General features: G+C 64.0%; 2 protein-coding genes across 3 annotated transcripts in view; one reads left to right on the forward strand and one right to left on the reverse strand.

Annotated features, from left to right (window-relative positions):
- The window catches only part of ABCC6 (ATP binding cassette subfamily C member 6), a 39,470-nt gene extending 37,483 nt beyond the window's left edge, over nt 1–1,987 (forward strand). Inside the window, 2 exon segments of the mRNA XM_055136113.1 lie at nt 1,238–1,432; nt 1,642–1,987. Of these exon segments, the coding sequence (XP_054992088.1) occupies nt 1,238–1,432; nt 1,642–1,750 (304 nt within the window). The 3' untranslated portion in view covers nt 1,751–1,987.
- A 1,517-nt stretch (nt 1,988–3,504) lies between these two features.
- Nucleotides 3,505–13,994, reverse strand: part of ABCC1 (ATP binding cassette subfamily C member 1) — a 79,478-nt gene continuing 68,988 nt past the window's right edge. For both annotated transcript variants that reach the window (XM_055136330.1, XM_055136329.1), the window contains 8 exons: nt 12,665–12,864; nt 10,919–11,045; nt 10,536–10,637; nt 9,341–9,487; nt 8,374–8,532; nt 7,156–7,322; nt 6,318–6,512; nt 3,505–4,914 (listed from right to left, as the gene is read on the reverse strand). In XM_055136330.1, the coding sequence (XP_054992305.1) occupies nt 4,806–4,914; nt 6,318–6,512; nt 7,156–7,322; nt 8,374–8,532; nt 9,341–9,487; nt 10,536–10,637; nt 10,919–11,045; nt 12,665–12,864 (1,206 nt within the window). In that variant the 3' untranslated portion in view covers nt 3,505–4,805. The remainder of the gene's footprint in view (nt 4,915–6,317; nt 6,513–7,155; nt 7,323–8,373; nt 8,533–9,340; nt 9,488–10,535; nt 10,638–10,918; nt 11,046–12,664; nt 12,865–13,994) is intronic.

Genomic DNA, 13,994 nt, shown 5'->3' on the forward strand with positions numbered 1-13,994 from the left:
ACCCCCGGCACCTCCCCCTACAGTCCCCTGAGCCTGCCGGGAGTGATCCCTGAGCACAGAGTCAGGAGTCAGCCCTGAGCACAGCCGGGGGTCGTCTCCAGAGAAATCAAAAACCCAAACTAGTCAGAATCAGTCTCTCGGGGGGCGGGGGGCTGTGTCCCCTCACGGAGGCGCCCACACACCAGTTTGTTAGATTCGCACTCGTGACCTTTATTCCCTCCCACACATCTCTGTGGGGGTGGCGCCCCTTTTGGTTACGGTGCTCAGGGAAACGGCATGCAGGACGGGGACGCCGAACAGCAGGGCTGGCTGGACGGTGCTCGGTGCTCACTGGTGGGAGACCCCCGGTGAGCACCTCAGCCACGAGTTCTCCGCTCTGGTCATCACTTCTGGCCCGAGGACCCGTGTGCAGGATAGGGCTGGCCCACAGGTGGCCAGATCACAGTTTTTTGTTTTGTTTTGCTTTTTGGGTCACACCTGGCAATGCTCAGGGGTTCCTCCTGGCTCTGCACTCAGGAATTACTCCTGGCGGTGCTTGGGGGACCCTATGGGATGCTGGGAATCGAACCCTGGTCTGACCGTGTGCAAAGCAAACACCCTCCCCACTGTGCTACCGCTCCAGCCTCAGATGGCAGTTTTGACCCCAGAATGATTCCCCCAGGTTCTTCTGCATTTTGGGGACACAGCAGGGAGTGCTCAGGGCTGACTCCTGGCTCTGTGCTCAGGGCTGACTCCTGGTGGGCTCGGAGGACCCTGGGGGATTGAACCCGGGTCGGCTACTGTGCTGGGCCGGTGCCGTCGCCGTTGCTCAGGCCTCTCTCGGGCTGCTGCGTCGGCCCCTCTGAAGCTGGGATGTCTCCGGCATGTGTTGGGACCAGAGACTCGAAATGGGTCTTTTTGTTTTCTTTTGGGGCCACACCTGGCGGTGCTCGGGGATCACTCCGGGCAGGGCGAGGGGATGATGTGGGGCTCTGGGGATCGAACCTGGATCGGCCACAGGCGAGGCGAGAGTCCTACCTGTGGTACTCTCTCTCTGGCCCCCAAAGAGACTAGATACAGCCTTTCACAGATAGGTAAACTGAGGCCTGGGGGGGGCTCGAATGACTTGGGATTCCTGTGGGCGGAGGAGGGGGGGGTGTCTGCCTGCCTGGGGGGGGGGGTGGGCGCCTTGGCACAGGCCTCCACCTGCCGTGGAGCCCGTCTGCACAGCGCCCCCTGACGGGCCCCCTGTCCCCAGCGTGGGCCAGAAGCAGCTGGTGTGCCTGGCGCGCGCCCTCCTGCGCAAGACCCAGATCCTCATCCTGGACGAGGCCACGGCCCACGTGGACCTGGGCACCGAGAGCCAGATCCAGGAGGCCCTCGGGGGCTGGTTTGCCCAGTGCACGGTGCTGGTCATCGCCCACCGCCTGCGCTCCGTCATGGGCTGCAGCAGGTGAGCGCCCCCCCTCCGGCAGGGAGAGGGGGAGGGGGAGGGGGGAGGGCGCACGGGGGGGGGGCAGGCCTCCTGCGGGTGGGCAAGGCGAGCCCAGGATGCTCCCAGGAGGGGGCTGGTGGCGGTGGGGGGGTGGGCTGGGCAGGAACATGCCGGAAGCTGGGCCCTGGGGCCGCCGTCCCCACACTCGTGTCCCCGTGTCCCGGCAGGGTGCTGGTGATGGACAACGGCCGCGTGGCAGAGAGTGGCAGCCCGGCCCAGCTGCTGGCCCAGGGCGGCCTGTTCTACAAACTGGCCCGGGAGTCCGGCCTGGTCTGACCCCCCCCACGGGGTGCACGGGGAGAAAGTGTGTCCTGGACGTCTGGGGGGCGGGGGGGGGGTCCCCACCACCCGCTCTGACCGTGGGGGGAGGAAAAGCCTTCCTGGCCTGGGGCTGAGCCCGGACCGGGGGGGGGGGGGGCGCCGGAGAGGCCAGGAGAGCCGGCAGGGCAGCGGGATTGGACAGCAGGCAGCCCGTCCCTGGGGTCACCTGCCCGAGGCAGGCGGTCTGAGAGAACCAGAGAGCACTGTGGTCCCCTCCCGCCCCCGGTTCATGTGTGTGAGGAAATAAAACGTCCTGCCCTTATGGAGAGGGAGAGCGTTACTTCACAGAGGGACGGCAGAGGCTGGGCTGGGGGGGGGCTGGGTGGGGAGGGAGAGGGGGGCAGGGGGACAGGGGGACTGGGAAGAGAAAAGTGGAGTGGGGGGGAGAGCAGGAGATGGACGGGGAGGAGGGGGAGGGGAGGGGAGGGGAGAGGAGGGGAGAGGAGAGGAGAGGAGAGAGCATGAGCCAGGAATAACCCCTGTGAATCGCTGGGTGAGAGAGAAAGAAAGAAAGAAAGAAAGAAAGAAAGAAAGAAAGAAAGAAAGAAAGAAAGAAAGAAAGAAAGAAAGAAAGAAAGAAAGAAGAGAAAGGGAAAGAAGAGAAAAGAAAAGAAAAGAAAAGAAAAGAAAGGAAAGGAAAGAAAGAGAGGGGAGGGAAGGAGAGGAGAGGGGAGGGAAGGAGAGGAGGGGAGGGGAGGGTAAGGGAGGAGAGGAGGGGAGAGAGGAAGGGGAGGGGAGGGGAGGGGAGAGGCCGTCCTACGGAGCTGCGCCCCAGCCCACCCAGTGGCCTGGCTCTTCTCGGCAGTGGGGAGACTGCTTAGCTGGGGTCACCGTCTCTCCGTGACAGGCCTCTGTCCCCTGCATGCAGTGCCAGACGCGCTGGCAGAAACACGCCCATCTTCAGCTCAGAGCGGGGGGGACCCCGAGCCGGGGGCTTCTCAGGGGCGCTGGCTGCGGCTGCGGCGGCCCTGGCAGAGGTGGGGGGGGCCACCTCTGAAGGGAAGGCCCCCCACTTCCTGGGTGCCTGGGCGCGCCAGGTCCCCTTCCCTGTGCCGAAAGCTGTGAGTTGTTCCCCCAGGAGTCCCGTCCTGGAGACCGACGAGAAAGAACCTCCCAAGTCGGCCCTGCTGGTCCGGCTGTGACTTCCCTTCTGGGCTGTGTGTATGAATGTGTGTGCACGTGTGCTTGCATATGTGCGCAGTGCACATATGTGCAGTGTGTGCATGCATGTCTCCATGTGCATCTGTACACATGTGTGCACACAGGCATGTCGGTGCATGTTTGTACATATGTGTGCACATGTGCATGTCTGTACACATGTGTGCACATCTATGCATGCACGATGTGTGCACATGCATGAGCATGTATGTGTGTGCATGTCTGTGCACATGTGTGCACACATGTGCTTCTATGAGGCTGGGTCACGCATCCCCACACTTGCTGAGCTACTGTACAGCTCAGGAGCAGCAGGGGATGGAGTGGGCAGGGCTCACGGCCAGGTCTGCCCGGCGCCGGTTCCCCCTAGACCCCAGCGGACCCTAACTCCCAGGTACCCCGATCCCAACCACGCTCTTGGGGCCGGGGCAGAGAGGAGGTGGGCCCTTCAGACTCGACGTTAGGGGACAGCGAGACCCTTGGCTAAGGCCCCCGAACAGAGACAATACTCCCTGAGAAAGAAATCAAACTTTCTTTTTTCTTTTTTTTTTTACTGCAAAGTATCTGCAAATATTTGCGTTTCCAGTGTAAGTCATTACAAAAAGATCCCCAAGAAAAACTTGGTTTATCTCATGTGAAAGAATGGTATAACTTACAAAAAAAATAAATATATATATTTTCCACCTAAAAGAAAGACACTTCTGGGAGACTGAAGCCAGCAACGTAATTCAAGCAGGTGGGAGCCTGGGGGGGCGGGGTGGGGGCTTCTCACACTTTTTCCCCCCTGGGACCCGAAGAGCAGGCCCGCGGGGGGCTCCCCCTTCTCTCTCTCCCTGCAGGACCCCGAGAGCGGGGCCCTCTCAGCGCACGCCTCTTCCTCCTGGGAGAGTCCTGAGACTCTTCCTCTCTCGGGGAAGGACTCGGAAAACAAAACAAAACAAAAAACCCACAAAAGCAAAACAAAATCGAAAAAAAAATAGAAAGAAAGAAAGAAAGAAAGAAAGAAAGAAAGAAAGAAAGAAAGAAAGAAAGAAAGAAAGGAAGGAAGGAAGGAAGGAAGGAAGGAAGAAAGAAAGGAAGGAAGAAAGAAAAGCCATCACTGATGGTCACGCGAGCTCCTCGGCGAAGACTGGGGGACCTGACACCCAGGCCTGGACACTGCGGCCCAGACGCTCGGCGGGCCGGAGGGGGCGACATTGAAAAACAAGACCCAACGTGGGTTCTTTTTGGTACCAGGTGGTCACAGGGCCTTGGAGGCGCCCCCACCCCCCCGCCCCCGCAGCTGAGGGAGAAAGGGCGGGAGGACCCCGGCCAGGCTGGGTCGGGAGAGCCTCGGGGACCATCACTCCCGAGTGGGCCTAGGAAGCGAGTCCTCCCCACCCTGCTCCCCCCGACGCCCCAGGGACGGACGAGGTGCCCAGACCGACGGGGGTCAGAGTGGCCTTGGGAGACCCCGTCACGCCAGGGTCCCTCACCCAGACGCGGCAGCAGCCCCCAGAAAGGAGCTTTGGTGGGGGAGTCTGACTTGGACCCCCCTGGGGGGCAGTGGGGGGGAGCGGAGGGGTGGGCCGAGAAGCTTCTCGAAGGCTTGCGATCCACCGGCGTGGTGGCTGGATTTGGTCACGAGCGGATTCCCCGTGGCCGGTCTGTCCCCTGAGCACCGAGAGGGATGCGCACAGGCAGGGAGAAGGCGGGCTGGTGTGTGTGTGTGTGGGGGGGCAGCGGGTGTGCGAGGGCCCCCCCAGCAGTCTCGGCTCTCTCCCCTGGCTCCGTATGTCCGTCGTGCAGGGCCGCCGGGGGGCGCCCGCGGGCATCTGGGCTTTTTGGTTTCAGTGCTGGAGGCCGGGCGGGCGGCTCACACCAGGCCGGCGTCCCTGGCCATGCTGAAGAACTGGCCACGCTGCCTCAGGAGCTCTGCAGGCGCGTCGCACTCCACGATCTCCCCCCGGTCCAGGACAATCACCCTGCGGGCGGGCGCAGGCACAGGGTCAGGGCCCCCGCCCGGCCGCCCCCCGGCTCAGCCCAACCTGCTCCAGCTCCCTATCCGGCTGGCACGGCTGTGCCGGGACCTGCGGTCACTGCCTACTTGGGCCCTTGATCCTGGAAATCTAACGGAAAAGGCTCGCGCGTGCGAGGGAGGAGGATCGGCTCCACGGGCCCACGCGGACCCACCCCAGCTGGCGCCCTCGTGGGCCGAATGCTGAGCACAGCGCACAGGAGCTTCTGAGCGCGGCCCTCGGCTGACCGGCACGGCGGGCTTAGACCCGGGGACGCGAGCCAGGGTCAGTGATAAGTTCACGCTAAGTCCCACGCAGACACGGAAGGCTGCCGGGACCCCCGAACCGTTGCCGCTCAGGCAAGTAGCGGGTACGGCGCTTTGGCTCTGCTCGGGTCCGACGGGGACTGACAGTTTGCTTGGGGGCTGCACTCAGCGATGCCCCGGGCCTGCTCCTGCTCTGTGCTCAGGGATCGCTCATACCTGCTGTGTGCAAGGCAAACGCCCTGCCCTCCACTCTCGCTCCAGCTCCTGCCCAGCTCTGCCCAGCTCTGAGAACGGGCCACTCGCGAGCCTGCCTTAAGCTTCTCGCCTCTGCTCTGAACGTTCCCGCTGCCTCCCGACACTCATCTGTAAAGTCCCATAAGCAGGTTCCCCGTGTCCCAGAATCTCCTGCCAGGACCCCAGGGCCTGGGACAAGGGTGGAGAAGCAACACGTCCTGTCTACATGCACATACACACATGCCTGTGTACACATGTGCACATACTCACATGCACGTGCACACACACGCCCATGCGCATACACGCCCATGCATGCATGCACATATATGCTCATACACGGACATACATATATGCACGTGCATACATGCACACATACACACATGCACACACTCATGCATACATGTGCACACACATCCATATACACATGCACGTGTATACACATGCACGCGTACCACACATGCCCATACATGCACACATACACACATGCGGACACACACGTCCATACACACGCACGTGTATACACATGCACACGTACACACATGCCCATGCATGCACACATACACACATGCACACACATATCCATACACACATGCACGTGCACACACAGCCCACCAGCCCACCCACATGCACATAGATACACACGTGCACACATATGCCCATACACACACGCAGACACGTGTGACATGCACACATGCCCATACACATGCACACATGCGCACACACATACACACATGCCAGTACCCTCTCCCCACATGTACACACATGCGTGTGCACATGCATACACACATGTGGTCCCAGGGAGGGCACAGTATGTGTCAGAGACCAGTGCAGTGTCCCCGGGGCGCTGTGGGCGGGCAGCAGGGGCGTCACCTCGTGTAGTCCAGGATGGTGTTGAGCCGGTGGGCGATGGTGAGGACGGTGCAGTCGTCGAACTGCGTGCGGATGGTGGACTGGATGAGGTCGTCCGTCTCCAGGTCCACGGCCGCCGTGGCCTCGTCCAGCACCAGGATCTTTGTCTTCCGCAGCAAGGCCCGAGCCAGGCACACCAGCTGGCGCTGCCCGACGCTGTGGGGAGAGCAGGGGCGCCGCGGGTCACCCCGGCTCGGGGGTGGACACCGGGCACCGCACGGCCCCCTCCTGCGGACCCCCAGCACGTGCCCCCCGCCCCCAGCCCCGCCCAGCATAGAGCTCAGTGGGGGTGTTCAGAAGCCCCCGCCGCCGGAGAGACACAGGACAGCAACAGGCACCTCACAGGGTGCCCCCACGCCCGCCGGGGGTGACCCCGGAGTGCAGAGCCAGAGTCAGCCCTGAGCACTGCCAGGAGCTGCCCTGAGCACTGCTGGGTGAGACCCGAAAATCGAAATAACATTCTGCCCCTCCCCCGATTCAGCCTGGGGTGGGGGGTGGGGGTGGGGGGCGGCGGCTGCAAACAGCCCTCAGCATTTCTCTGCCACGCGGGCACGTGTGTGTCAGAGGCCCCTGGGGACGCGGCTGGGACTGAGGGGCGCCTCTGCCATCTCCACGGCGACGTGCAGGGGTGAGGGCGAGGGGGCGGAGGGGACCCTGGCCGGCGTGGCAGGAGCAGGGGCACAGCCGGGACAGCCCCGGTTGCGGAGGGCGGGGGAGGGATCACAGAGCTGCTGGCACGGGCTGTGCATGCCAGGGCGGGGCGGGCACCGGGTCCCCCGCGGCCCCCGCGCCGGCCCACCTGAGGTTCTCCCCGCCTTCGGCGCACTCGTGGTTGAGCTTGTCGGGCAGAGCCGACACGAAGCCCTTCAGGTGCGCCAGCTCCAGCGAGCTCCACACCTCCTCGTCCGAGTACTGGCTGAACGGGTCCAGGTTCATGCGCAGCGAGCCGGAGAACAAGACGGGGTCCTGCGGAGACAGCGGGGCGCGTGACAGGCCCCCGGGGCGCCGGGCAAGCTCGGGGCAACCAGGCGCGAGGGCCCCGGGGTGCCAGAGCTGTGTTGGGGTGCCGGCGCGCCTCGGGATTGTTTCTGGCTTTGAAGGTTTATTTTATTTTTGGCTTTTGGGGTCACTCCCAGAGGCGCTCGGGACTGCCTCCTGGCTCGGCGCTCAGGAATGACTCCGGGCGGTGCTCGGGGGCCATATGGGATGCCGGGGATTGAACCCGGGTCAGCCACGTGCAAGGTTAATGCCCTGCCCACTATACTTCCGCTCTGGCCCCTGGTTCTACACTCAGGAATCACTCCTGGTGGTGCTCAGGGGACCATATGGGATGCTGGGATTCGAACCCGGGTCAGCTGTATGCAAGGCAAACACCCTACCCGCTGTGCTATCACTCCAGCCCCCTGGCCCCTAGTTCTGAGTTTCGGGGCCACACCCGGGGATGCTCAGGGCTGACTCCTGACCCTGCGCCCACGGGGTCACTCCTGGGGCATGCTCAGGGGCCAGGTGTGGTGCCGGGGACGGCACCCAGGGTGGCTGTGTGCAAGGCCAGTACCCGCCGCTCTGGTCCTCAGAAAACATTTCTGGGGAGGCTGAGGACAGACAGACGGAGCCGGGAGGGCCTGGGTCAGGCGGGCTCGGACCCTTGGTTTTGTTTCCCAGCTCTTCCCTCCTGGTCTTCGACAGGCAGGTAGAGTGGGGGAACATTCCAGAAAGGAGGCCCAGGGCCGCAGCGGGGAGGGCACTTTCCTTGCACTTGGCTGAGCCGAGTTCGATCTCTGACCCCCCAGGTGGTGCCCTGAGCCTGCCAGGAGTGATCCCTGAGCACTGCTGGCTGTGGAACCAGCTCACGGGGCCCAAGCACGTGAGGCCTCGAGTTCAACTCTGCCCGGAGGCCGCTGAGCACAGCTGGACACGCGGCAGGGTCTGGGCTGACCCATGGCGACAGGAAACGGGGGAGGGGGTCTCGGGGGCCTCCCGGGGCAGGGGCTGGCAGGGGGGCCGCCCTGACCCTCACCTGCGGGATGATGGTGACCTTGAAGCGCAGGTCATGGAGGCCGATCTTGGCGATGTTGACGCCGTCAATGACGATCTCCCCCTGGGCCGACTCGTTGATCCGGAACAAGCCCAGGGTCAGGGAGGACTTTCCGGCGCCCGTGCGGCCCACGATGCCCACCTGCGGGCGGGCACAGGCCCGGGGTGAGGCGGGGGGTCCTCCCTCCCTGAGCAGTGGGGTGGGGGTGGGGTGCTCCGTCCTCAGCCCCTGGCAGGCGAGTCGGCAATTCTGAGGCCCCCCCCCAGACACAGGCCGGCACCGTCAGGGGCTTCTAGGGGGCCATGGGCAGTAGCGCAGGGCGGGTGCTCTCCACCCCCCACCCCTGCCCCCCGCCCCTCGCCCGGCCAGGCTGCTCTCTCTGGCTTGGGCGGTGCTGGGGTCCATCCCTGGGGGTTCACACGGGCACGTGGGCACGGAGCCACACCCCAGGGGCCACGGCTGTGACACCCCGGGAAACCGGCCTCCTCTCGGACTCTCCCGGCCCCAGCCCCTCGGAGACGCTGCCCCCACCCTCCGCCGTGGCCGGGGCTCAGTCAGGCCAAGCCGAGTTCCCAGGAAGAGCTCGGACCCGGGCCACACGCCCCGCCCTGGCCCTTTCCCACGTCCCTCAGCCCTGGCCGGTGGCACGGGGCTGCCCTTGGGACCGTCTGCAGGGCCCAGGGGGGTGGCGGGCGAGCGGGAGCGGGCACAGGGCTGCTGCTCTTGCCAGAAAGAGTGGGAAATGGGTTTTACGGGAAAACGGGCCCCGCGCCTCAGCTCCTGCGGCTGAAACCCAGGGTTGTGTTTGAAACCAGCGACGCGCCCCGTCTGCCGGCTGCCCGGTGCTCTCGGGGCTGCTTCGGGTCCGTGAGCCTCCCCGGCCAAGGCCAGGCGGCCCCGTGGTGCCAGCCGGGACCGGCAGGGACCGGGCGGGGCAGGGCGCACCCACCTTCTCCCCACCCTCGATGGTGACGTTGATGTTCTTGAGAACCAGATCCAGGTCCTCCCGGTAGCGCAGGCCGAAGTTCCGGAACTCCACGCGGCCCGTCTGGGGCCAGGTGCTGGGCGGGGCCGTCTCCTCGATGCGCCAGGGGGCCTGGGGTCACAGGGGGCAGGCGGGCAGCCATGAGGACGACCCCTCCCCGCCAGGGCCCCGGAGAACGGACGGCCACACAGACATATCCCACCTCCCAAACTCACTTGGGAGCCCCGCCCCCTCCAGCCTCTGTGCCTGAAGCCCCCCCACCTCCTGGAGTTCCGGGCAGCAGACCCCCACCCTAGCCCGGGCCCCCTTCCCTGGCCTAACCGGCTCCTGCGCCAGGACTGAATGCAGGGCCTCACCCGCAGCACGCAGTGACCACTGGGCCACACAGCCTCATCTCGACTTTGTGCAAAGGCTTTCTCGGCAATGGCGGCTCTGACCCCGTGTCCAGAGCACGGAGCCGGGGCAGCGTGTTGGCTCACGGGCTGTATCTCCGAAGTGAGCCTTCTCCCCCCAAAATGGCCGCACGGGGGTGTGGCCCGATGGCCTTGCGGGTGTCGGGCCGAGCCCAAGACTGGCTCTTCACTTTGCTAAAGCCTCATCCCAACCCCTCCCTTGGGCCCTCACTCCCAGGCTCTGTGTGCGAAGGTTTCACCCTGTCCACGATACAAGGGCTAGGACAAGTGGAGAGGGCATCTGCCTGGCACACGGCCGACCCGGGTTCTAATCCCAGCATCCCATATGGTCCCCCGAGCACCGCCAGGAGTAATTCCTGAGTGCAGAGCCAGGAGGAACCCCTGTGCATCGCTGGGTGTGACCCGAAAAGCAAACAACAACAACAACAACAACACGGGAACTGCAAGAAGATTCTCTGAGGACAACCTGCCGCCACCGCTGAGAGGCGCCAAGTCAGAGGGACGTTAGCGAGACCTGAGCCCAGCTGACGGGGGGACACAGGCGGGTGGCCTGACCGCCCCTGCCCCCGCCCCGGCACACCAACCCGGCACCCAGCTCTCGGGGAAAGTCCGTTAACTGGCATTTCCCTCTCTGGGACTGTTCCTGAGGTGCTGGTGGTGGGAGCTGGTTTCCCCGGGGGGCTGCCGGCTGACCCCCACCGGGGGCCACAGGCCCAGGCCCGGAGCCCGGCAGGGGCCGCCCTGACCTCCTTCTCAGTCTCCGAGTACTCCTTGAGCCTCTCCACGGCCACGATGTTGGTCTCCATCTCCGACGACATCCGCACAAGCCAGTTCAGGTACGAGGTGATCTGGGGACAGGACGGGAGGGCGGGCGCCCCGAGTCACAGCGGGCCCGTGACTCGGTGGGCCACGTGAGCGACGGAGAGGAAAGAAGCAACAGGAAAACATGGGGGGGGGGGACAGTCCGGTGATCGGCCCTGGTGGGCGCTAGCGGAGCCCTCGCCTGGGGGAGGGAAGACCCCGAGGCAGCGAGCCGGGGGCAGTCCTGGGAATTGGGGGTGTGGCCCAGAAACAAAACCAATTTCTTAAAACAGGGGCGAGATCTGGGCGAGGCAGGGTGGGGCCTCACCTGCAGGGAGTACGACACGGACAGGCCCACCAGGCCAGGGCTCAGGCTGTGCCGCGACATCACCGCAAACAGGGACGCGAACAGCACGATGCAGTTGCCCACGCACTCCAGCCGCACCGCCAGCCACCTGCAGGGGCACACGGGACGGACGCAGGGACGCGTGGATACGGGGACGCACGGACACACGAGCACACGGACACAGACGCATGGATACATGGACGCATGGACGCACAGGCGCATGGACACAAGGATGCATGGACTCACAGACACACAGATGCACAGACAAACGGACACATGGACGCACAGACACAGAAGCATGGATGCAGAGACACATAAATGCGTGGATGCACAAATACACAGACACGGACACATGGATGCACAAACACACAAACACACGGATGTACAAACACATGGACACGCGGACACATGGATGCACGAACGCACTGACGCACAGACATGGATGCAGACACACGGACGCGTGGACACAGAGACACACGAATGCACAGACGCACAGACATATGGAACATGGAGACAGACGCACGGACGCACAGAGGCACGGCCACATGGCCGGAGTCACGCTGAGGGTGGGGAGGTGGCAGGGCCGAGGCCCGGCTGCACGGCCCAGGGGTGGGGCAGGGGAGCTGCCGGCCACTGAATGGTCTCCAGGGGCTCCCGACACACGGGTGAGGGGCACAGGGGGTGGGGCCAGATTCCAGCAATTCCTCGCAGGCCCCCAGGGAACGGGACCGAGTTCCCCAGAAACGCCCTTTCCCAGGGAACAGGCCTGGTGAGAGCCGCCCCGGGCGCCCACCGCAGTGCCCAGGCCTGGTCCTCCCGGGGAAGAGGCGGAGGCTTCAGAAACACCCTCTTCGGGGCGAGGGGGCGAGAAAGGGGCTCGGCCCCCGCGGCCCCGCCCTGGGCCAGGCTCCTCCCGGCAGGCCGGGCAGCTGCCCCACGGCCACTGCGGGGTTTCCTCTCCTGGCCTGGGGGCCACACCCCGCGATGCCCAGGACTGACTCCTGGCTCTGTGCTCGGGACCACTCCTGGCGTGTCGGGCGGCCACACGGTCGCCGGGGACTGAGCCTGGGCTGACCACGTGCTCGGCAAGTGCCCCCTGCAAGTGCTCCCAGCAGAGGGGATTCTTTACTTTTTCAATCCTTTTCGTTTGTTTTGAATAATTACGGGCACGGGTGCTCAGAGCCTTCTCCTCGCTCTGTGCTCAGAGTCCCTCCTACAGGGCTTGGGGGGCTGCAGGGGGGCTGGGGGCGGAGCCCGGGTCAGCTGGGTGCAAGGCAAGTGCCTACCTGCTGTCCCGTCTCCCCGCCCCCGTTCTTCACTTTGTGTGTGTGTCTGTGCGCGCACGCATGTGCATTTGTGTGTGCACCCGTGCACATGTGCGTGTTCATGCGTGCACGTGTGCATGTGCATGTGTGTGTGCATGCATGCACACGCGTGTCTGTGTGTCGCCGTGCCAGGGCTGGCACCCAGGCCTTCTCACAGGCGAGGCGAGTGCCCCTGCGCTCCCCGGGGGGCTCCGTCCTGGAGCCCCCACCTACCTCCTGAGTGCTGTAACCGCAGGGCGCCCAGGACACAGCACGACCCTTCCCTCCGCACGGCAGAAGCCGCCTGAGAGCCCCTGCCCGCCCTCCCCCCGCCCCCTCTGCCCCCCGACTGGGCTCAGAAGCCCCAGAAGCTCAGCGGCAGGGACGGGGTCTCCCACCCCACCCCCGGGGGCCGCCCGCCCACCTGTTGGCCACGATGCTGGGGAAGTAGGCCTTCTGGTTCTCGTCCACCTTGAGGTCACTCTGGCGGATGAAGCGCTGCTGTTCCTCGAAGGCGCGGATGACGCTCACGCCCAGCAGCGTCTCGTTGAAGTGCGAGTACACGGGCGAGCGGCTGACCGACTCCAGGCGCTTCAGCTGCCTCGAGGACGCCACGTAGAACCTCTGGGGCGAGAGGGGACGCGAGGCGGGGGTGGGGGGGTGCAGTCAGGCTGGACGAGCCGGGCCCCGAGAGGCGGGTGCTGGGCAGAGCCGGGGGGGTGGGGGTGGGAGGGTGCCGTTGGCAGGTGGGAACCGCAGCCAACAACAGCGTCGGCCACAGTAATGGGAGCATCAGCACCTTCAAGCCTCGCCACGGCCCCAGGGAGAGAGAGAGGGTGGGGAGGAAGAGAGAGGGAGAGAGAGAGAGGGAGGGAGAGAGGGAAAGGAAGAGAGGGTGGGAGAGAGGGAGGAAGAGAGAGGGAGGGAGAGAGGGGGGGAGGGAGAGAGAGAGGGAAGGAGAGAGGGAGGGAGAGAGGGAGGGAGAGAGAGAGGGAGGGGGAGGGAGAGAGAGAGAGGAGTGCCTGCCACAGACCATAGAGACGGTGGGCGTGAGGGCGGGAAACTGGGGTCCTGGGTGGTGGGAAGGAAACGCTCACTGGTGGAGGGACGGGTGTTGTAACATTGTATGCCTGAAACCCAATCATGAACGACTTGCAACTGTGTACTTCACTGATTCAATTAAAAAATAAGTCAATTTTTAAAAATAAGTGAGGGGGGCTGGAGCGACAGCACAGCTGGGAGGGCATTTGCCTTGCACACGGCCGACCCGGGTTCAATTCCCAGCATCCCATAGGGTCCCCTGAGTACTGGTAGAAGTGACTCCTGAGTGCATGAGCCAGGAGTAATCCCTGTGCATTGCCGGGTGTGACCCAAAAAGCAAAAAAAAAAAATTAAAAAATGAATGAGAGAAAGAGAAAGAAAGAAAGAAAGAAAGAAAGAAAGAAAGAAAGAAAGAAAGAAAGAAAGAAAGAAAGAAAGAAAAGAAAGAGAGAGAGAGAAGGAGAGAAGAAAAGTGCCAGAAAGGGGCTGGAGTAATAGCACAGTGGCTGGGCGTTTGCCTTACACGCAGGCGACCCGGGTTCGATTCCCAGCATCCCATATGGTCCCCCGAGCACTGCCAGGAGTCATTCCTGAGTGCAGAGCCAGGAGTAACCCCTGTGCATTGCGGGGTGTGACCCAAAAAGCAAAAAAAAAAAAAAAAAAAGAAAGAAAGAAAAGAACAGTGCCAGAGAGGCAGGCTGGGGCGGGCGTGG

The sequence above is a fragment of the Sorex araneus genome, chromosome 4 (assembly GCF_027595985.1).
Source record: "Sorex araneus isolate mSorAra2 chromosome 4, mSorAra2.pri, whole genome shotgun sequence".
In the NCBI taxonomy this organism is placed as follows: Eukaryota; Metazoa; Chordata; class Mammalia; order Eulipotyphla; family Soricidae; genus Sorex; species Sorex araneus.